Raw genomic sequence first — 23,323 nt, 5'->3', positions numbered from 1 at the left:
AGTCAGTTGGGCATCCAGACTCTTGATTTCAGCTCAGGTCACAATCTTACGATTTGTGAGGTCAAGCCCCATGACAGGCTCTGTGCTGACAGTACAGAGCCTGCTTGGGATTCTCTCTTTCTCAAAATAAACAAATAAACATTTAAAAAAAAACCTCTCCCCAAACTAGGAATTGAGTGAACTTCTCCAACCTGATAAGGACATCTGCAAAAACCCTCCAGTTCACATCATACTTCATGATAAAAGACTGAACGTTTCCCCTTCTATGACTGGAAACAAGGCAAGGCTGTCTTCCAACATCGTACGAGAAATCCTGGACCATACACGGTAAGGAAGGAAAAAGGACTAAAAGACATAAAGATTTGAAAGAAGTAAAACTGCCTTTATTTGAAAGTGATATGATTGTTTGTGATGAAAATCCTGAAAAGTCAACAACAACAAAAACCTTATCAGGATTTATAAGGCACCGAAGCATTTCAATGACAAAGGAAAGTCTTTTCATTCATTCTTTTTTTTTAAGTTTATTTATTTATTTAAAAAATTTTTAACCTTCTATTTTATTTTTTGAGAAACAGAGACAGAGAGTGAGCAGGGAGGGGCAGAGAGAGAGGGAGACATGAATCCGAAGCAGGCTCCACGCTCCAAGCTGTCAGCAGAGAGCCTGGTGTGGGGCTTGAACCCGTGAACACAAGATCATGACTTGAGCTGAAGTGGGACACTGAACCAACTGAGACACCCAGGTGTTCCATATGGATTTACTTATTTTATTATTACTTATTAATGTTTATTTATTTTTGAGAGAGAGAGAGAGAGAGAAAAAATGTGAGCGGGGGAGGGGCAGAGAGAGAGGGAGACACAGAATCTGGAACAGGATCCAGGCAGCAAGCTGTCAGCACAGAGCCCAACGTGGAGCTCAAATCTACAAATGGTTAAATCATGACCTGAGCCGAAGTCAGATCTTAACCAACTGAGCCACCCAGGCACTCCCGTTTATTTATTTATTTTGAGAGACAGAGACAGAGAGAAAAACAGCAAGGGAGGGGCAGAGGAGTAGACAGAGGATCCAAAGTGGGCTCTGCACTGACAGCAGAGAGTCCAACGTGGGGCTCAAACTCATGAACCATAAGATCACGACCTGAGCTGAAGTCAGACACTTAACCGACTGAGACACCCAGGCGCCCCAAAGGAAAGCCTTTTCAACAAATAATGTTAGAGGTGTGCCTGGGTGGTTCAGTTAGTTATGCGGTTAAACCTCTGAATCTTGATTTTGGCTCAGGTCATGATCTCACGGTTCATGAGTTCAAGCCCCGCGTCAGGCGCTGTGCTGACAGCTCGGAGCCTGGAGCCTGCTTCGGATTCTGTGTCTCCCTCTCTCTCTGCCCCTCCCCTGCTCAGGCTCTGTCTCTCTCCTGCTCTCTCTTAAAAATAAATAAAGATTAAAAAAATTTTTAATTAAAAAAAGAAAGAATAGGCAGGTTTCCAGGATACACAAAGTACACCTACAACTCAATAATAAAAAGATAAATAATCTTCATTTTTTTTATGTTTTTTTTTTTAATTTATTTTTGATACAGAGAGACAGAGCATGAGAGGGGGAGGGGCAGAGAGAGAAGGAGACACAGAACAGGAAGCAGGCTCCAGGCTCTGAGCTAGCGGTCAGCACAGAGCCTGACGCGGGGCTCGAACCCACAAACGTGAGATCTGACCTGAGCTGAAGCCGGAGGCTTAACCGACTGGGCCACCCAGGTGCCCCAATCTTCATTTTTAAAAGAAAGGGAAGCAAAAACTTAACAGACTCTTCACAAAGAAAGATAATATGAATGACCAACAAGCACTCACAAAGTGCTCACCAGTTAATCACCAGGGAAATGCAGATGAAAACCACAAGGTGAAATCACAGATAGCTATGAGAGTCGCTAAAATTAAAAAAAACAGATAACCCCAAATGTGGAGAAAGGTGGAGCTCTCATCCATTGTCAGTGGAAATGTACTGAGGAGACCATCACTTAACGTAAAGATTTTGGAGTTTCTTATAAAGTTCTACATAGATCTACCCTTTGACCTAGCACACCTCTCCGAGGTAGTTACCCAAGGGAAGTGAAAACATATGTCCACAACGACTTGTACAGGAATGTTTATAGAAACTTTAATCACAGTAGCAATAAAAAAGTAAAAACTGGGAACAACTCAAATGTCCATCGACAGGAGATGATCCACAAACTGCAGTAGATTTTTGTACAATAGATTATCATTCAGCAATGAAGAACCAGCGAGTGATATGCCCAACAAGACGAATGGGTCTCAGATTTGACACTGAGCTAAAGAAGGCAGACACAAAAGAACATGTACTATTTTATTACATTGATACAAAATTCTAGAATAGGCAAAAGAGTCCAAGGTCAGAAAAGCCAGAGTCAGGATCCCTTGTCCTTGAATGAAGGACACAGGGGGCGGGGAGCAATTGCCAGGGAAAGGACAGGAGAGAATTTTCTGGAGATGTCAGAAGTTTCTACACTGTGACAGGGATATAAGTTACACAGAGGTGTTTACTTGTCCGAATCGTACAGTTAAGATTTGAGCATTTTAGGGCGCCCGGCTGGCTCAGTCAAAATAGCATGTGACTCTGGATTCAAGTTCAAACCTTATGTTGGGTGGAGAGATTACTTAAGGAAGTAAACTTTTAAAAAATTTTTGAGCATTTCAATGCATGCAAATTTAATCTTAAAAAACGAAAAGAAAAAAAACAGGGCTCAACAAGAAAAAGACTAGATCATAGAGTGAGATAAATAACCCAATCACATTTAAATAAAGTTTAAATGCATGCATTAAAAAAATCTCTAGCGGGGCACCTGGGTGGCCCAGTCGGTTAAGCATTGACTTCAGCTCAGGTCATGATCTTGCAGTCTGTGGGTTCGAGTCCCATTTCGGGCTCTATGCCGATGGCTCAGAGCCTGGATCCTGTTTCAGATTCTGTGCCTCCCTCTCTCTTTGCCCTTCCTTCGCTCATGCCCTGTCTTTATGTCTCTCAAAAATAAACATTAAAAAAAAGATCTCGCCTTTGCCAAGAAACATACTAACAAAAGATGGTAGATAGGAGAATGGTAGATGAGCACAGAGATAAAAGGGAAAAATAAATAAAGGAAAGACACAAAGGCTTTGCATGAACCAAGGATTTTTTTTATTAAATCAACCCTTTGCATAGGAAATCCACAAAAGAAAAAAAAAACCAGTATAATGTTACTGCCTTATTTTTTTGAAAATCTCTTTAGAGTTAAGCAGTACTACTTTGTCATAGATTAATGAGAAAAGAACAAAGACAGTCTTAAGAAGTTACAGTAATATTAAAATAACAGCTAACACTTCCTGAGTCCTGTGTGGCAGGCACTACTCTAAAAATTTTTTTCCTTTTTTTTTTAAAGTTTATTTATTTTGAGAGAGAAGGCATGTGAGTTGGGGAGGGACAGAGAGAGATGGAGAGAAAGCGAGAATCCCAAGCAGGGTCCGTGCTGTCAGCTCAGAGCCCAACGTGGGGCTGGATCCCACGAACCACGAGATCATGACCTGAGCCCAAGAGCCAGACACTTAACTGACTGAGCTACCCAGATGCCCCTAAACATTTTTGTCAGTTCTTTCATTTAGCCCTCAAAGTAATCCTCTGTAGTTCCTATTATTAAAATATCATTTTTTTAGATGAGGAATCTAAGGCTTAGGGAGAGAAGAGTAACTAGACACGAATCATAGAGGAGACTCCAAGATCCAAGTATCCAAACAGAAGCAATCAGATCCCAACATATAGTCTTTATTCTTTTTTATTGCAATAAAATAAACACATGCACACATGACGTAAGACTGACCAGCTTAACCTTTAAAAAAATTTTTTTTAATGTTTATTTTTGAGAGAGAGAGACAGACATACAGAGCTTCAGCAAGGGAGGGGCACAGAGAGAAAGGGAAGAGGGAGACACAGAATCTGAAGACAGGCTCCAGGCTCTGAGATGTCAGCACGGAGCCCGATGCGGGGCTTGAACTCTCGCACTGAGAGATCATGACCTGAGCCGAATGTGGATGCTTAACTGACTGAGCCACACAGGCATCCCCATCTTAACCTTTTTTATTTTAATTGGGGGTGGGGTGGGGAGAGAGAGAGAGAGTAAGTAAGTGGGGGAGAGGAGCAAAGGGAGAGAGAGAGAAAGAATCTTTTTTTTTTTAATTTTTTTAATGTTTTTATTTTTGAGAGAGAGACAGCATGAGCAGGGGAGGGTCAGAGAGAGAGGGAAACACAGGATCCGAAGACAGGCTCCAGGCTCTGAGCTAGCTGTCAGCACAGAGCCGGACGTGGGGCTTGAACCCACAAACTGTGAGATCATGACCTGAGCTGAAGCTGGACGCTCAACCAACTGAGCCATCCAGGCGCCCCGAGAGAAAGAATCTTAAACAGGCTCCACACTCAGCTCAGAGGCCAACAAGAGGCTCTGGGATCGTGACCTGAGCCAAAATCAAGAGTTGGACGCTCAAGAGACTGATTCACCCAGGCACCCTGATCTTAACCATTTTTAAGCATACAGTAAGTAGCATTAACTATATGCACATGGCTATGCAACAGACCTCTAAAATCTTTTTATTTTATTTATTTATTTTTATTTTTCTCTAAAATCTTTTTAACTTGCAAAATTGAAACTCTATCCCCATTAAATAACTCCACAACCCCTGGCAGCCACCATTCTACTTTGTGTTTCTCAGAGTTTGAAAACCCCATTGGGGCGCCCAGGTGGTCAGTCGGTTAAGCATCCAACTTCAGCTCAGGTCATGATCTCATGGCTCATGGGTTTGAGCCCTGCATAGGACTCTGTGCTGCCATCTCAGAGCCTGGAGCCTGTTTCAGATTCTGTGTCTCCCTCTCTCTCTGCTCGCTCCCTCTCTCTCTCTCTCAAAAATAAACATTTTAAAAATTAAAAAAAAAAAGCTTGAATACCTTGCAGACCTCACGTAAGTGGAATCTGGCAGCATCATCTTTTCATGACTGGCTTCTTTCAGTTTGGAGATGTGTTTATTTAAATCCCTTGCCCATTAAAATTTTTTTTTAATGTTAATTCATTTTTGAGAAAGAGAGAAAGCGAGAGTAGGGAGAGGTAGAGAGAGAGAGACACACACACAGGATCCAAAGCAGGCTCAAGGCTCTGAGCTGTCAGCACAGAGCCCAACGTGGGACTCGAACTCAAGAACCGTGAGATCATGACCTGAGCCAAAGCCGTACGCTTAACCGACTGAGCCACCCAGGTGCCCAATCCCTTGCCCATTTAAAAACCAGGTTATTTTTCTTGTTCTTGAGTTGTGAGAGTCCTTTATATATTCTGGATATAAACCCCTTATCAGATACATGGTTTGCAAGTTTTTCTCTCCCATTCCACAGGCTGCCTTTTCATTCTGTTGATTGTTCAGATTTGCTATAGTCCCATTTATCTATTTTTGCATTTTATTTATTTTTTAAGTAATCTTTACACCCAATGTGCATGGGGCTTGAACTCACGACCTCAAGATCCAGAGCCACATGCTCTTCCAACTGAGCCGGCCATGTGCCCCTGCTTTTGTCGCTTACCCTTTTAGTATCACATCTGCAAAATTCCACGTCATGGAGCTCCAAAGCCTCTTTCTTAAAGGTGTTTATTAAACTCTGATTGAAAACTATTAATAATTGATGAAATTAACTTAGTGGGTTGTAACTGGTATTTTGAAATGAACAGAACAGAACAAAAAATAGCAAGGACTCACTCTATGTAGTACGACTAAGCACTGCTTTATTTCTTTTAATTTTTTAAGAGTTTATTTTTAGGGGCACCTGGGTGGCTCAGTCAGTTAAGCATCTGACTTCGGCTCAGGTCGTGATCTCAAAGTTTGTGGGTTCGAGCCCCGTGTCGGGCTCTGTGCTGACAGTTCAGAGCCTGGAGCTTGCTTCAGACTCTGTGTCTCCCTCTGTCTGCCCCTCCCCTGTTCATGCTCTGTCTCTCAAAAATAAATACGTCTAAAAAAATTTTTTTAAGTTTAAGTGATCTCCACAACCGATGTGGGGCTCAAACTCACACCCCAAGATCAAAAGTCACTTGCTCCACGGACTTAGCCGGCAAGTGTTTAGCCCCTGAGCACTTTTTTAGAAACTTTTTTTCAGTGTGTGTATATGTTCGGATGAAATGAAACAGATTTCTGCTGCGGGCTGTGGTTAGGAACTTGAAAACCACGTGGACTACTCTCCTGCACTTGGACCGAGCCAGGCCCAACCATGCTAAAGATTTTCCAGTAGCTTCGGTACACTCGTGACCCAGCACTTGGTCTTGGTCACCAACTTTGATTAACATTTGAAAAGTCCCAAAAGGAAAGGAAGGGTCCATTCCAGACCCTAAGGGTAGGCTAATTCCGAAACTTGGGCTTCCCAGGTGCTGAAATCGAGGCTTCAGCGGCTTACTCATAGAGAGAGAGTGAGTCCGGGGTAGAGAAGGGACCAGAAGGCAAGACTCCTCCTCCCACCGACCCCGCTGAGCTCAGCCCTCTGGGGAGGTAGACCACTCTACTCACCACGGTGACGGTGACGGTGAATATGTTCACTGTGGAGGCAGAGTTGGCCTCCTTGACTCTGGAGAGGGGGTTACTGAGCTCCGGCCCCAGGCAGCCGAGAAGGCTCCAGGGCCTCAGGTCCGGCACAGCGGTGTGCAGCCTGGCAGATAGAGGCTTGCACGGTGCAGGGCTGCCCTCTTTCGTGGGGGCCTCCGGGTCCAGGCTGCTGTCGGCCTCATTTTCCTTTGCACCTCTGACGCTCATGAGCAAGTCAGGTGCGCAGGATGCTAATGTCAATGGCTGGAGGTTCTGGGAAGGAAGGAAACCAAACACAACCCGTGGGAACCCAGCTGTGTCCGCTTCCAGATTCATCTGCACCAAGGGTGCCGAGGAGGAGAGGAGGAGAAGGCAAGCCAACGGTATCAAAGTATCTTTAATCCATGGTTCTCATCCTGGGGCGCAGGGCCTCCTAGAGGGCTCTCGGATGGTTTCATGGGTCTTTGAGCCACTTAAAACTGCAGTTTTAGAACTGTACCTTTGTATACTTTACAGCAAGAGACACCAGAGCTTTTATCAGATTCTCAGAGGACCTATGACCCCAACAAAGTTAGCAAAAACAACAACAACAAAACCCCCAAAAATAGATCCTGCTCTAATCCTGTCCCTTCAGGCGAGTGCTGGAGAAAAAGGAGATGGACCAAAAAAGCTAACTGAGTCTTTCCACCGAGCCACAAGAGACAGTGAGGCAGAGAGGCGGAATCCAAAGATTCAGATCCTGACCCCACAATCCAAGGGCTGGGTCCCACTCACCAGTGAGCAGGCTGGCAGGACCCAGCTGCGGTCAGAGACCCCCTGTAGTGGTGAGGGTCCTGCCTTCCTGATGCTCTTCTCAGCGCTCCCCGCCTCAAGCTGTGCCCCTGGCCTTCTGGAGGGGGGCATCCCAACCCCAGTGGTCTCAGAGCCCATGGCCTCCATGCGGATCGTGCCCGGCCTCCCAGCTGCTCTTACTCCCAGGATGCCAGGCTTCTCGTGACTTCCCCGCCCCTGGGTCCCAGCCCTCCATGCAGCCCTATTCCTTCAGTGCGTCAGGGCTCTGAGCAGCGGTCGCCTTGGGAGCCCCCCACGAAGTGGCCCCAGCCGGGGAAGGGTGCTGGGCACACAGGCTCCCTTCCCCATTGGGTTTACTTGTTTGGAGGCCAGGGCGGCGGACTTGAGTTCTTGCTGTGGTTTCTGTCGCTGGATCCTCGTCCTCTTGCCTCTTGCTCGCTCGCCTGCTGACTCCCCCTGCGTCTCTGCCTTCTTTTCTTTCATTTGGAAGGATTTTTTCTCCTGTTTGAGTCTCAGCTCCTGGATCAGCTGCCTGTCCGTGGGGAACAGCAAGTGTTGTAGAGGTGAGGGGTGGGCTGCAAATGTGGGCATTCTCCCCAAGGGGTGGATGGGACTCGGCAAGGGAGGGCAGTGCTCCACATGTCCTGCCCCAGTGTCCGGCCTGCACATGTGCTACTGCAGGGCACAGAGCAGGAGGGGGAGGAGAAAGTCATTCCTTCCCCCAGACCATTCCCAGCCTGGGGAATTGCATCCAGGGAGAGCTCCGCAGGGTTCCACCACCTTATCTCCGTCCCCCCTTCCCAGCAGGCACCTGCCATGTGTGGCATTGGCATTTGTCCCCCCTTCCCAGCAGGCCCAATGCCATGCATGGCAGGTGCCGGGAACAGGGTCTGGGCAGGCAGCCAAAACCTAGGGGCCCCCACATTAGACCACTGCATATCCTGGGCCTCTCTGGCCAACGATGTAGTGGGACTAATATGGTCACATGGATCAGGAGACAGAGATTCCAATTTCTCTTTCGTCGTCCCCTCCTACGTGACCCCTTCTGTGCTCTGACCTCTTCTTCCATAAATCGAGGTGATGGGTAGGGATTAGACTGGACAGGATGAGTCCCTTCCAGCTCTTAGATTTCATACCTGTGGGAATTCAGGAGCTAGGTCCGAGGGACTGGGAATTCTGGATTGGGGTGAGGCTGCCCCTCTCAGGAGTGAGTTTCTAGAAACAGCCACATCTCTACTTAACGCCCCACATGAGGATATCTTAGGATTCCTGGTCCTTGTGAGACTAAAGCAAATATATCTCTGGCAACTTCCAGGTTGGGGACTGAAGCTCAAAGACCCTCCTTCTGGAGCACCTGGGTGGCTAAGGCGGTTAAGTGTCCATCTCTTGATCCCCGCTCAGGTCACGAGCTCGCCACCTGTGGGATGGAGCCCTGCATCGGGCTCTGTGCAGAGTGCGGAGCCTGCTTGGGATTCTCTCTGCCCCTTCCCCACTCACTCTCTCTCAAAAATAAATAAACTTTATAAATTAAAAAAAAAAGACCCTCCTCGCCATCCCAGGCCAGTCACCCTAAAGGTCAAGTATAATGTCCACCCCTGCCCCCCCCACCCTGTCCCAATACCCACCCACGTCACCCAGAGCCTTCCTACCGGGCATGTACCTCCCGAGCCCTGGAGGCAACTGTATTCTGGAAGAGAGAGTTGTTTCCCTGGAAAAACTTCTCGTACTTCTCCGAGTTCAGAATAGGATAAATCAGGCGGAAGCCTCCGCAGTTTTCCTTCTCGTACTGCTCAGTTTTCTCTAACCACACGGCCTGGAAACCCTTGACCTCCTTGATCCTGTTGGGGAACAGAATACAGGGCTACTGTAGATTTTCTAGAAGGGACGTGCCAAGCTGGATGTCATCTGGGGGCCAGGCGGAGGCCTTGGTGGCCAACCAGTATTTGCAAAATAAATGTGTGTGACTGTTGTCCTGAAAGGAGGGAGACAGCGTCATCACAAGGCACTAAACACTGGTTAGGACAGTCCTTCTGACAGCTCCCCAAGGTCTCTCCTCATACAAGATCCCATATCCCATTGGCTCAGTTCTGAGGAGGCAGACGGCGGCCACCTCCCCCTTCGCAGCCCCGATTACCCTCCTCTGGAGAATGGCAGCGTATGTTTTGCTAAACTCGAGGGCTTCTTGGATGAGCTTTTATGAGCTGTGATGATCTCATTCTCCCTCACAGCCCCTCGGGGAGGTGGAGGTCACGGAGGGAGGAATGATAAGCCCCTTTTACAGCAGGGAAACCGAGGGCACTGAGCTTATCCAGGGCCAAGCCATGATGAAGAGGATGATTCGGGGGAGGCCCACCCCCACCCCGGCTCCTCCCTAAGGGAGGCTGCCTCCTCCTTGAGCAGTTTAGAGAGAGCTGGAACAGTGGAAGGCAGCCTGGAATCCCAAGCGGCACACTCACTGGGGTCCGGCTCCAGTCCTGCCACTTCTGGGCAGGATGACCTTGTGTATGTCAGGTCCCCTTCCAGAAGCTTCATCTCCTTAGCTCCCACAACAGAACCATGCAACACCCCCCACTACCCACCTACCGCCCTCCTCACAGTGAAGACAGGGCACCTGCCAGAGTGTCCCGAGACGCACCGTGCTGTCAGAACACAGGTGCTGTCGCCTGTTTCAGAAGCCCCGCCCCCAAGGACCAGCTGGCTCTGCGCATGGGAGTAAAGGGGCTTCTGTGGCATCTGAAGAGCAATAGAGTCATCTCTTCCACCAAGTTCAGAGTCTTCTGACACTAGAATCACTCTGCAGAATGAAGGCCCCTGTTTAAAGGCAAATACTGCCATTCAGGGAGCAGGGGACGCTCGCTCCCACCAAGTAACCCGGGGTGGGTGGGACAGACTGATGGGTCTTTCTGTAAAAATAAAGGAATGGTTTTCATTTTTGGATTGAATCTTCACATTATATTTAATGAACTCATACCCGTGATATAGTTCAGTCTATAACTAAATCTCCTTTAAAATTTTTTTAAATTAATTAATTAATTTATTTTTGAGAGACAAAGAGAGACAGTGTGAGCAGGGGAGGGTCAGAGAGAGAGGGAGACACAGAAACTGAAGCAGGGTCCAGCTAGCTGTCAGCACAGAGCCTGACGTGGGGCTCGAACCCACAAACCATGAGATCATGGCCTGAGCGGAAGCCGGACGCCCAACCGACTGAGCCACCTAGGTGCCCCCAAATCTCCTTTTTTTTTAGGTACAAAAACATGCTCAGGGTAAAACTGTTCAAACGGCCACCTTCTGCAAATATCAGCTAATTTTCCAAATAGGACTATCATGTGTTAGAATTGACTTCCCTCCCCACCGACTCAGGGCAAGATTCTTTTTTTTTTTAATGCAATGGCCTGTTTTAATTGAAGTATCATTGACCTATATGATTCTGTTAGTTTCTCAGCTGTACAACACAATTCGATACTGGTGTATATTGTGAAACGATCCCCACAAGTCTACTTAACATGTCACCATACATAGTTAACAAGAATGTTTTTCTTGTGAGGAGAGCATTTAATAAGATCTGCTCTCTTGGCAACCTTCCTTTTTTAACTTTTTAAAAAATGTTTGTTTATTTTTGAGAGAGAGAGAGAGAGTGCGAGCAGGGGAGGGGCAGAGAGAGAGGGAGACACAGAATCGGAAGCAGGCTCCAGGCTCTAGCTGTCAGCACAGAGCCCGACACAGGGCTTGAACTCAGGAGCCAATGGGAGATCGTGACCTGAGCCAAAGTCAGATGCTTAACCGACTGAGCCACCCAGGCGCTCCGCTTAGCAACTTTCAGATATACCATACGGTCTTACTAACTATAGTCACCATGCCCTACATTTTATCTCCATGACTTATTTATTTTATAAATGGAAGTTTGTAGCTTTCAACCCCCTTACTCATTTTGCCCTCCCCTCCCCACCAGGCAAGACTCTTCACTGTCTCTAACACACACTGTGATGCCGGGCACAGTGATGAACCTTTTATACACGTTATCTCACTTAATTCTGCCTTATGTATCACTGGCTCCATCTCACAGAAAAAACACTGAGGCTCAGAGGAGTGACATGAAGGCCACAAAACCAGGAGGCTGTGAAGGACCAGGACAAGCCAATCTGCCCGGGAGCAGGGAAGTCCGAGGGAATGGGGTCTCCAGGGGGCAGGGACACCTCTGTACCTGGTCTGCCGAGAACGACATTGCTGCAGGAATCGCCCCCGTTGCCTCTCCTCTTCTAAGACTTTCTTTTTGTCGCAGCTTCCCAGGTTGATCAGGACCAAAGTGTCATAGAGCAGACGGTCTTTCACATCTTTGTCCAGCCAGGAGTCAGTGGAGAAGCTGGGAGAGTGGTTGACCTGGGAGGGCAGTGGAGGGGCTGGGCTGTCCAGAGTGCAAGGAGGGAGCAGAATGCCACCCCCAGGGGGCTGCGCGAGCCCAGCTTGGTTCCCAGGTGAGGGGAACAGACAGGGAGAGGAGGTCCGCATTGAAGCCAGAGTGAGAAGCACATCATCCTCTGGTTTAACCGGCTTCTCTGCCAGCCCTTTCCTCTTTTTTTAAATAATTTTTTTTAAAGGTTTATTTATTTATTCTGAGAGGGGGAAGGGAGGGACAGACAGGGAAGGAGGGAGAATCCCAAGCAGGCTTGGCACTGACAGCGTGGAGCCGGATGCAGGGTTCCATCCCACGGACCACGAGATCACAACCCGAGCCGAAGCCTGACGCTGAACTGACTGAGCCACCCAGGTGCCCCATCAGCCCTTTCCTCTTGAGAAGCCTCAGGGGTGGCCTGTCTTGGGTGTCCCCTCCCCCTGGGGTGCGCACTCTCTCATGCACATGCCATTCCACAGAGTGGATGGAAGGGGGGCAGTCCAAAGGGCCGGGCTGGGAGGTGGGGAAGCAGCCGGAGTGATGTGTTCAGGACCCTGAGCAGGACTGAGGGTAAGAGAGCTGAGAGAAGGGAGAGGACTCCTTCCTGCTCACGGAAAAGTCCGTATTGTTTAGATGCCCCAGGTAATGTTTAAAGATTTCTAGCAGTTTCTGAAGGTCTGTGCCTGGTGGCCAATTCCACTCCAACAGCCATATTCTCCTTCTTACCTATACCTGGGAACAAGGGCTCGGAATGGAGGAAAGACAAGGTCCCAGGAATGTGACCCATGATTCTGGCTCTCCCCTCCGCAGGCTGGCTCCGACTCTGTGCCAGCTGGCCCCAGCACCTCTGACTTGGCACCTCACTCCCCCACCTCCTGAACGGCCCTTTGTCACCACTGCTGAGCACCTTGCCATGGGCCTGGGGGAGATAGGAAACCTGTGGAGTGGCTCTCCACCCATTCCCTCGGCCATGGACACGGTGCTTGGAGCGGAGTGACCCAAGCCCCTGCCAGCCAGGCCTGGTAGCTCCTGTCTGATCTTGAGTACCACCACCCAATTTTGATGACCACCACCCCCTTTCTGGGAGATGGTTCTATTACAAAAGACAAAGCTGTCTTTAGAGGCTTTCTGCGCCTGGGATCAAAGTTTCCATCCAGGTTGGGGAGGACTTCCAGAAGGCGCAAGGAATTCTCTAATCCCTGGCCGTCTATCTCCCTCTGCTGGCCACTTCTCAGCTAAGGGAGGAGTCCCAGGCAGCAACAAGCCCCTGGCCTGGCTGGGAGGTCGATTCAAAGGATCCCGGAAAGCCAGGGATGAAGGCATGAGCCTGACCCTGGCCGACCCCAGTGAGAGCGGCCAGTTTTCAGCCCTCGCCCCAAGCCCTCTACCTCCAGCAGCCAGGGCTTGAGTTTGTGGTCCAGCAAAATGTCAAAGCCCAGGATTTCAAAGCAGGCGCTGTTGAGAGTGTGGTTCGGGAAGCAGGTGTGGTAGTTATGCTTGATGATGGGGTGGGCGGAGATGATCGTCTTGATGATGACATCCTCGATGTCTCTCCACATCTGCTCCGTGTCGTAGCCATGGTTCTCCATGTACGCATGGAAGGTGGAGAGCTTCCTGGAAGGCAAGCACAGGCCGGGAGGCGAGGCAGCCTACCACTGGCCACCTAAGCCCATCTCATGCTGGGACCCAGAAACTGCTGGAGAAGTCAAGTCCCTGGAGTTAACGGGGATGGACAGCCAGGACGCAGGACGACAACACGGCTGTGTCAGCTCAGAAGGGGACCGCAGGAGCCACAGTCCTCAAGCCTCTACAGCCCTGAAGGGGGTGGAGATATAATGACATAAAAGACCTGGTTTGGGCACATCCACTGCAACTCAGAAAACGCCTGGGAGGCTGGGGCAAGGACTAGGTATTCTGGGTGGAAAGCTGAATGGGTGAATTTAAAAACAAACAAACAAAAATAAACCCAACATCCTACACTATGGTTTTGCTTTGATGGCAAATGGTTTCTCGGCCTTTGGTGTTCATTAGAAACACACAGGGAGCCTTTTAAAAACACCAATATCCGGGTCTCACCCCAGCCATCCAAGAGGATTCTGGGGACACTGAATTCACAGGAACTCTGGGGCGCCTGGCTGGCTCAGTCAGTTATGCATCTGACTTCAGCTCAGGTCATGATCTCACAGTCCGTGGGTTCGGGCCCCGTGTTGGGCCCTTTGCTGGCAGCTCAGAGCCTGGAGTTTGCTTTGGATCCTGTGTCTCCCTCTCTCTCTGCCCCTCCCCCACTGGCTCTCTGTCTCTGTCTCAAAATAAAATAGATATAAAAAATTAAGATAAATAAATAAATTCACAGGAACTTTGTTTTAGGGGAAAAGGCGTCCCCAGGGCATTGTCACAGATAGGGTTACCAACTGTCCCAGGCAAAGCAGGACGGTCCTGATTTTACAACTGAAAGTCTCACATCCCAGGAACCCCTCAGTCACAGGCTGCCCACCCTCCCCCACAGATCAGAGGATGCCTACCCCATGTGGGAGGCTCATCTGAAAACCTCTGGCGGGGTGCTCCGGTCAGCTCTGAGCTGGACGGTACAGAGAGAAGACAAGTCTGACAGGTCTAATAGGCAGTGGTGAGGACACACAACCACCTGCTCAGATGCACGCACGTGTGCATGCAGAGCTGAAGAGGGAATGTGGGAAGAAGGGACACAGGGAGACTAACACGAGAGACATGGGCTCACAAGGCAGGGCAAAGAGCTCATGGGACCCCAGCCAATGGAGCCAAGAAAGGAGAAAGCAGAGAGAGCCAGCCAATGCGTGCACACTGGCGAAGGGTCTGCTGTGATGCGAAACTCACGAAGTGAAAGGACCCCAAGAAACTGATCCCACGGTCATGGGGAGCTAAAGACCATTTGGGGAGTCAATGCACATATGAAATAACCAAGGATGCATTTATATAAAGACAGATGAGCAAAGGCCACTCACCACAGAGGCCCGCCTCCCGTACCCACCATTGTCAGGGTATAAAGTGGTTCACATAAATGAATTTTCCAGATCGCTTGAAGCCAGTCCATTCAAGTGCACAAAAAATGTATTTAATTTGCCTAATTGGGAAATAAATTTTCCCAAAGTAGATTATACACTTTCCTGCCTTCTTATAACAGACATTGCAAATCATCCCATAACCTCTTCTTGATGACTCGGGCACATCACAATGAATATACATTATCGTGTAATTTCATAACGCCCAGTGGTTAGCCAATTCAATTTAACACACCAGCTATGTGCCAGGCACCTCGAAAGATGAAGAGGGCCTGGTATCTGCCTCCAAGCTCTGCTAGACTTCCCATTGTTCTGTCTTCCCCTCCGCTGTCCTGCTGAGCGTGCCCCTGGTAGGGGACTTATGGGGGGTGCACTTGGCCTCAAGCTGGGGACGGGGGACCTGGGGGCAGGTAAGGCAGTCAGTTTAAGAGGCGGATCACCTCAGGAGGTGGGGACGAGGAAGAAGAGCAAAGGAAAAAGGAGGGAGAGAAGGAAAGAAGGACTCTGCCCGGCGACATGGGAGGCGCCCAGGAGGCCAAGGGGCAACTCTAACCCTCAAGGAACCTATGTACAAGTGAGAACACAAGACAAGCATGTACACTAAACCAAGAGCATCACGGGCCAAGGCTGACATTGAGCAGAGAGTGGTGGGGGTCCAGAAATGGGAAGGTGGGTGGCTTGACTCAGATTCCACAGTCCATCCTTAGAGATGGGACCTAATCCCCTCTTCTGATTTAAGGAGGAGCCAGAGGCCCACAGAGACGCCGGCTTTCGAGGTGCTTATATGGCTGGACCAGAACCTAGAACCAGATCAGAGAAGGCAGCATGGAGGCTTAGTCAGCCAGAAGGGCCTTCGAGGATGTTCTCCCACGGTTCTGGTTTGAGCCGAGGAAAATGAAGAAGTGGGAACAAGCAAGGTCTATCTATGGAATGTGAGCAAATGAGCATCCTGGTAAAAACCCCATGGAGTGAACAGTGCAGACTATGGTCTTGTGATTAAGGGTGGACTCGGGAGTTTTGTTCTGGCTCTATCACTTCCTCGCCATGTGACCCTGGGCAAGTTACTTGACTTTCTACACCTGTTTCCTAAAGTGCAAAATCGTGGGGATGATCATAATAATTCCTACCTTAGAGGGTTCCTGAGAGGATTAATGGCCTGGGGTGTGTATATTCCTTAGAGCAGTGCCTGGCAAATGGCAATCCCCCAACAAACAGAACGCTGACCCCGAGTGTCACAGTAATAACCTTCGAAAGTGGCGTCTGGTCAGATTACAGTAGATTGAGCAGAAGGGTTTGAACTTGATGCTCTGGGCACCTCAGAACCACACTGGTGTGTAAGTACTGAGTGGAGAGGTGCCCCCGTTATCCACAGGGGACACATTCCAAGGCCACCAAGGGATGCCTGAAGCCACGGACAGCACCAAACCCTACATGTACTGTTTTCCCCTATATATACACATTGATGATAAAGCCTAATTTATAAATTAGACACAATAAGAGATGAACAGCAATAAGAAGAAATAAAAGAACAATTATAACAATCTCCCATAATACAAGTTATGTGAAGGTGGTCTCTTGTACATGCTCTCAAAACATCTTTTGTGCTCACCTTCTTTAATGTTTTAATCTTTACTTACTTTTGAGAGAGACAAACAGACAGAGTGTGAGAGGGGGAGGAACAGAGAGAGAGGGAGACACAGAATCGGAAGCAGGCTCCAGGCTCTGAGCTGTCAGCACAGAGACCGATGCGGGGCTCGAACCCACGGACCGTGAGATCATGACCCAAGCCGAAGCCGGACGCCCCTGTGCTCACCCTTCTTATGAAGATGATGTGAGATAAGATGTCTACCCTGACGAGACACAGGTGAACGACGTGGCCATTGTGACGTAACATTAGGCTATACTGACCTTCTGTCGCTCCCTCAGAAAGAGGTCATCTGCTCCCAGGCCGCAGTTAACCGCCGGTAACCGAAACCTCAGAAAGCGAAACCGCAGCTAAGGGGACTACTATATACAGAATACAGAAGACCAGCATCTGCCTTTGTGGGGGTGACTGTTTCTGAAGTCTATTCATACACCTCATCTCAGTAGGTCCTTACCAGCACGTTTGAGGCTGGCCAGCCAGTATCCCTAGTTCACTCTGTCATTTTATTATTTATTTATTTATTTTAATGTTTATTTTTTATTAAAAATTTTTTTTACATTTATTTATTTTTAAGAGACAGAGAGAGACAGAGCATGAACAGGGGAGGGGCAGAGAGAGGAAGAGACACAGGACCCAAAGCAGGCTCCAGGCTCTGAGCTAGCGGTCAGCACAGAGCCCGATGCGGGGCTCGAACCCACAAACCATGAGATCATGACCTGAGCCGAAGTCGGACACTCAACCGATTAAGCCACCCCGGTGCCCCAATGTTTATTTATTTTTGAGACAGAAAGAGACAGAGTGCAAGCTGGGGAGGGGCAGAGAGAAAGGGAGACACAGAATTGGAGGCAGGCTCCAGGCTCTGAGGTGTCTGCTCAGAGCCTGATGTGGGGCTTGAACCCATGAACCGGGAGATCACGACCTGAGACGAGATCGAACGCTCAACCAACTAAGCCACCCAGGCGCCCCTATTATGATGTCATTTTAGAGATGAGAAAATGGAGGTACAGAGAGATTAAAGCCTGGATTTAGGGTGAAGAGCCAGGAGGCCGAGCAGCCCATCAGGTCTGAGGTCTGGGTCTGGTGGAAAGGAAGGGACACAGGGGCATCTATTGGAAGGAGGAATCTTTGGGATTCAACGACACCAAACTCCCTAATCCCGCAGGTCAGGAGGCAGACATAGGGCAGCTGGGCAGGGGATGCAGTCTGGAACGCTGGGGTGGGAGCGAGGGGTACAGAAACACTAAGTCGTAGGCAACAGAAGTCCACATGCACTGGGGAGGGATGAGCCTGGAGCTCAGGGAGAGAGAGCAGGGTGGAGGCCAGGGGAGCAGAGCAGAGGGGTGAGGCCTGTCTGGGGGGAAGAGAGGTGAGGAAACAGCAGAAGAGAGAGGAAGGGGGTGCAGGGTGGCCGAAGTACACTGCACACTCTCACCTTAGTCCCGGCACCCGCTAACACCCCTCCGTCGTGGCCTGAGGGCCCAAAGCCTATTGCCTCCTCATAAGAGCAGGGAAATGAGGGCCCTTAGGGAAAGTCACAGCAACCACAAGCCCTGTCCCCGAAGCTGTCACAGATCTGCTTGGGTCACGGTGGTGGCCTAGGGGAGCTGGGCAGGGCACCACAGGGCAGGGCATCACTGCTCACATCAGAGAGAAGCTCAGACAGACAAAGAGAGCTGCCCAAGCTTCCTGAGCTGGCGGGACTCAGAGCGGGACTGAAAGCCAGGCCTCCTGGGCACCGTCCCTCAACCTGCAATGGCGCCGGAGGCTGAGCGGGTGCCCACGGTCTAGGTGGGGAGCAGAGCGGGGGTGGAAGGGCTTCAGGTGAGGCTTGCACTGGTGCCCTCGGAAACAGGGGAGGCTTCCCCTCCAAGCAGGCTTCAGCTGGTGATTTTCCATTTGCTTTTGGAAACTCGGCCACCACAGTGGGTCGTGAAATCTCACACCCTTTGAAGCCTCGGGCAAGAGACGGGGGGGCCTTGGAATCTGGCAGACCCACCTTCTCATCTTGCTCTAGCATGGACAGCTGTGGGGCCTTGGGCAGCTTAACCTCTCCCAGACCTCAGTTTCCTTGTCTGTAAAATGGACACAGTACCTAGCTCATCGTTCGCCACCTACAAAGGGCAGATTTGAATACTTCTGTCTTAGTGCTCTGAAGATGCATGGGGGAAAAATGTTCCCGAAGGCTCCCCCAACCCCTGGCATGGGCCCCACCACAGGAAGCCTGCATAGGCACCGCTTTCCCTTCCCCTTGTGCCTGGCACGCTCATCCGCTTCAGCTCCCCCTGACTCCCACAACTCCAATGAGACGGACTAGAGGATCACATGACTGTAGTAACTGTCGGAAGACACTCCGACATTCCTCGAGTTTCCCCACTCCTGGGCCCGGGGGAGTCTTGGGGTCTGTAGCCAGCCACAGTCATGCTACATGTGCCACACACATCGCGACTTATCATTTGAGAGTCTCTGTTGGAGAGACACCCGAGGAAGCCACAGGCCAAAGGAACATCTGCCTGACACGGCATTCTCCCATGGCAGCCTAGCAATCAATAAGTATCTATTGGTTTGGAAATCTCAGAAGGGCCCAATGTAACAAGCATAATGTTTTGCCGAGAGTGTGCACATGCGTGTGTGCGTGTGCATGTGCGTGTGTGTGTGTGTCCTGCTGGGGAAACAGTACACATTTATCTCTCCTCCTCCCAACCTCCTAGGGTTTACGAGGTAGCCTGCTTTTAATGATTAACAGCCAGAGGGCAGAGACAAGGGAGGCCAAGAAATAGTTTCTGAGACCATGTGACCCAAGATGGAAACACCAGGGGGACAGACAGGGTTTGGGTAGAATCGCAGATGGTGGCTCTGAGCCTGGCAGGGCAAGGAGAGAAAAGTGAAGGGGCTTCCTTACCTCTTGCTACCGGCCTGAGTGTCTCGAATAAAATTGGAGCTGTGCTTGTTGATGGAATAATTAGTCAGGTGCATGCAGATGTCCTCCTGGGGAGAGAGGCACACGTCTGTGGGGTCTCCGGCTTCCCCTCCCTGCCCTCCCAGGGCCCCTGAGGCTTAAAGGGATGGAAGACACAGGGGAGGTCTTGCTTAAAGGGGCAAAACAGAAGAAGTCAGGTGGTATTTCACAGCCTGGGGCAGAAGAGAGTCCAACCCCTCCTGTGATTGGGTGGCTCTCTGCCTGAGGGACATTTCAGGAGTCCTGGGAGGTGGGGAGGGAGGCTCCCCGTGCCCTGCTCTCTCTCCAAGCCCCACAGATCTGGAACACTAGCTTCGCGGCAGGGCAGCTCTGGTCGCGGGTCCCAGCCTCTTCTCTTCCTAGTTCTATGACAAGTTCCTTCTACCTGGAGTTTTCATTTCCATGTTTGTAAAATGGAGTTGATAATCCCTATTTCTGAGGGCCAAATGAAGGGACGTACACAACCCAGTACATAGTACGTGTTCAGTGAACAACAGCCACATCCACAGCGTCTTGAGAAGGTGGATTTCACTGGGGCTTTTCATCCCCCTGAGGAGGAGGGGGAGGGGGCACATCTCCTGAACTCACCAGGTTGTCTGTGCAAGGGTGGGAGTAAGAGGTGGTGGCGAAGCGCACTAGCCCTTCCTTGTATGCAAAAATCCTGAGAGGGTCACAGGACGTCATCAGCACGTAAATCCGTAGGTCAAACTTGAATCCATCAATGATAAAGGGCTGTGAGGAGAACCCAGAAGTCAGAGGCTTCAGAGGAGTCAGACCTGAAGACCAGCGCCTCCTCTTGGTTTTGCCGGGTACTGCGGAGTGCGGGCTCGGCCCTGGTTGGGGAGGAGGTCGGGGGACTAGACCTGTGGAAGTCACTAAACCACACTATGCCTCCGTTTCCTACAGTGCAAGTCACCACCTCCCAGGGATCTGGCAACCAAGCGAAGTGCCCTTATCAAGTCCTGTGATGAGGGACATGTTGTCACCATCTTCCTGCAGGCCTGGCCAGTCCTTTCGGATCCGCGCATGCTCCTAGAGGGCTCCCTCCCTGCGGCGGGCTATACCACTGTGACCTCTGACCTCCAGCCATGAGTAAAGCTGATCACCGTGATCTTTCCAGGACTCTTCCCCTCTCCCAAACGAAGCGGGGCACCCACAGACCAAAGGTACCTTTGGACAGTCATCTGGTAGAGGACACAGGCCAGCCTAGTAAGGCCAGAGCCACTACGAGGGCACAAGGGTGAGAGATGCTATAGCTCAGGTAGAACCGCGCTGACAACGTCTAGGGCAGAGGACAGGAGTCAGCTCTGCCCCCACCGCCAGCTCCAGTTCCCTCATTTCCCACAGTCCAGTGGAGCTAAAGCCTGAGGTTGCTGCAGCAAGAAATAAATAATCCCAAGGAAGAAGTACCTTTGAAATATAGAGTTGACAGATCATATCCTCGCCTGGGTTGATATCTTTCACCGTCCGGGTGATGAATATACCTCTCCCTTGGCAGCCCGAATCCGGCTTACAAATGTAGGTCTTATTTTTTCTTGACCTGCTGTAGTTCTGCAAATCTCCCCAGCTACCAGAGCGGCAGGAAGGGAATGAAATACGCCTTTAGCTGGGAAGCTGTGGAAAGGAAGCCTAGCTTTTTACAAAAACAAAACCAAAAACAAACAAACAAAAACACGAAAGCTCTCTAATGTGAAGAAGCCTTGGAGCCGACAGACACAGGCTAGGAGATCTGGCAAAAGGAGAGACAGCCATGCACACGCGCACACAGTGGAGAGAGGGTGGGCTTTGGAGGGAACTCAGGCCGGGATTTAAACCCAGGCGGCACCACTCACAGGCTGTGCAACCCTTTGCAAGGACTTGAACTTTTTAAGCCTCAATTCCATCATCTACACCATGGGGGTGATGACACCTGTCTTACACGGCGGTTGATTACATGCCCCATGAAGGGGGCTGTGCTGGGAGTATTTTGGCCTCCTGGGTCTGCAGGTCGGAGATGTGGAGTTCCGCCCCGACCAGCGTTGTGACCTTTGGACCAACCAGTCTCCTCCCCTACTCTAGGCTTCAGCTCTGCACTGGTCACATCAAGGCGCAAATCCTATTTTTCACTCTGAAGAAAGAATATCCAGAAAAAAGAAACCAATCTGATGCATTATAAATGCATCAGTCCTGCTATCCTTCTTGTTTTGCATTTTAACTCATTTGCATTGTGATCACTGGAGAAGTCACTTCACTGCCATGTTCCTCAATGGCCATGAAATCGGGACGTGCCCGGTGGCTTAAATGCCAACACATTCCCTTCTGAGTTGCTACTAAGTCCTGAAAGTTGTTCCAGACAAGATAAGGAAGTCTGGGAATCCTAGAGCTCCTGGTTTGGGAAAACACTGGGAGGGCGCCTGGGTGGCTCAGTGGGTTAAGCGCAGGTCATGATCTCATGGTTCATGAGTTCGAGCCCTGCATCAGGCTCTCCTCCGTTCTCCGCACAAAGCCCCCTTGGAATCCTCTGTCTCCTTCTCTGTCTCTGCGCCCCCCTCCCCCGCTCATGCTCTCTCTCTCTCTCTCTCTCTCTCTCTCTCTCTCTCTCAAAAATAAACATCAAAAAACGAAAAAGCTCTCTCTCTCTCTCAAAAATAAACATCAAAAAACAAAAAAAGGATGCATGGCACAGAGTAGGATTCTCGCTATGTGAATATAATTCCAATGGCAACGCTTCTCTGCCTGCCTCCACCTCATTCCAAAGACCAGACTGTACCCAGGTCACATTCCTGTCATCTCACATTTCTTCCATTTCTTGGTGGTGGGGCTCAGAGCACCGTGTGTACCAAGAATAGATGCCCAGTTTCAAGATGGACAAAGTGAGATGGGAGATGGGGACAGGCTGGCTGCCATCCATGGTCCTGCGTGGGACAGAGGTCAGGCATCCCTCCCTGCTCCCAACCTGGGCACTAACCATTATCTCACTCCCTCCGGAAGTGCTCATGGGCCTTACAAATTCAGAAACTGCACAGTTAAAAGGTTGGCACAAGTTCAAAATCAACAGGTTTCAAGGTCAGAACAAATTCTCATCCCAACTACAGGCCCAGGCTCCAAGGCAGCCAGCCCCTAGATGTCATGTAATTTTTTATAGCAGAGTCTTATGTTTTCTCAACCTTGGGCACACCCTTTATCCCTTCTCTTCCTGAAAAGGAGCGGGAGAAGGAGGACCCTTTGGGAAGGAAAAATAGTGCCGGGGAATCAGGTGCAAGATGGAAATGTAAATTGTGGGTGGGGAGTGGAGAAGGGCACGCAGGTAGGCACTCACTCGGCCGGAAGACACCAGGTCCTAGGGAAGAAGTGGAAATCCTTCGGGAACATCTTTGTCATGCGGCTCATATTTCTGGCCAGCAAGTCCTTTCGGCAGATTTCACTCATCCCAGGGAAGTGGTTTATTTTCTGTGAAGGAAACCAAAATTCATGAATAACGGGGGGCCACGGGAGAACCCATGAGATCCCCTTGGTGGACATCCCTAACAGTGGGAGCCCGATGGCGAGAGTCCACACTTGTACTGAGGCCCAACTCTGCTCCAGATACCTGGTAACTTCTCATTTCCATCACCCTCTCCAGCGACACCGAGTAGTCCGTCCAGTAGAGAGTCCAGTCATTGGTTTCCCCTCCCTCTCGAAGGCCATACTGCTGGGCGGCCCTACGCACTGGCCATGGAGTTGGAGAAAGAAAGGCCTGTTAGCCCCGGAAGTGGGGAAGGAGCATGGGGTGGGCTTTCCTCCAAACACTAAGCACTGAGTGTTCAGGGAATGTAAACGAATCCTTAACATTAGCCAGAGCCAAGCTTAATTAAGAAGGTAACAGAAAAAAGTATACAATGCATTTCAAAACCACATATATGCCAGGGCCCCTGGGTGGCTCAGTCGCTTGAGCGTCCGAC

General features: G+C 49.9%; 1 protein-coding gene across 2 annotated transcripts in view; it reads right to left on the bottom strand.

The window, feature by feature from the left end:
• LOC115282211 (tubulin polyglutamylase TTLL6-like) overlaps positions 1–23,069 on the bottom strand; it is a 32,069-nt gene extending 9,000 nt beyond the window's left edge. Inside the window, exons 1-10 of one of the 2 annotated variants that reach the window (XM_029928114.1) lie at positions 22,972–23,069; positions 22,702–22,832; positions 20,814–20,970; positions 19,992–20,135; positions 19,347–19,432; positions 13,153–13,378; positions 11,576–11,751; positions 9,024–9,212; positions 7,732–7,906; positions 6,568–6,855 (exon numbers count right to left, since the gene is read on the bottom strand). In XM_029928114.1, the coding sequence (XP_029783974.1) occupies positions 6,568–6,855; positions 7,732–7,906; positions 9,024–9,212; positions 11,576–11,751; positions 13,153–13,378; positions 19,347–19,432; positions 19,992–20,135; positions 20,814–20,970; positions 22,702–22,832; positions 22,972–22,992 (1,593 nt within the window). In that variant the 5' untranslated portion in view covers positions 22,993–23,069. The remainder of the gene's footprint in view (positions 1–6,567; positions 6,856–7,731; positions 7,907–9,023; positions 9,213–11,575; positions 11,752–13,152; positions 13,379–19,346; positions 19,433–19,991; positions 20,136–20,813; positions 20,971–22,701; positions 22,833–22,971) is intronic. The other variant, XM_029928113.1, reaches the window with a different exon arrangement.
• Positions 23,070–23,323: the final 254 nt, after the last annotated feature.

Source organism: Suricata suricatta, chromosome 17 (assembly GCF_006229205.1).
Source record: "Suricata suricatta isolate VVHF042 chromosome 17, meerkat_22Aug2017_6uvM2_HiC, whole genome shotgun sequence".
NCBI classification, from domain to species: domain Eukaryota; kingdom Metazoa; phylum Chordata; class Mammalia; order Carnivora; family Herpestidae; genus Suricata; species Suricata suricatta.
The sequence above is the reverse complement of the archived record's forward strand: the minus strand, read 5'-3'. Positions and strand labels throughout refer to the sequence as shown.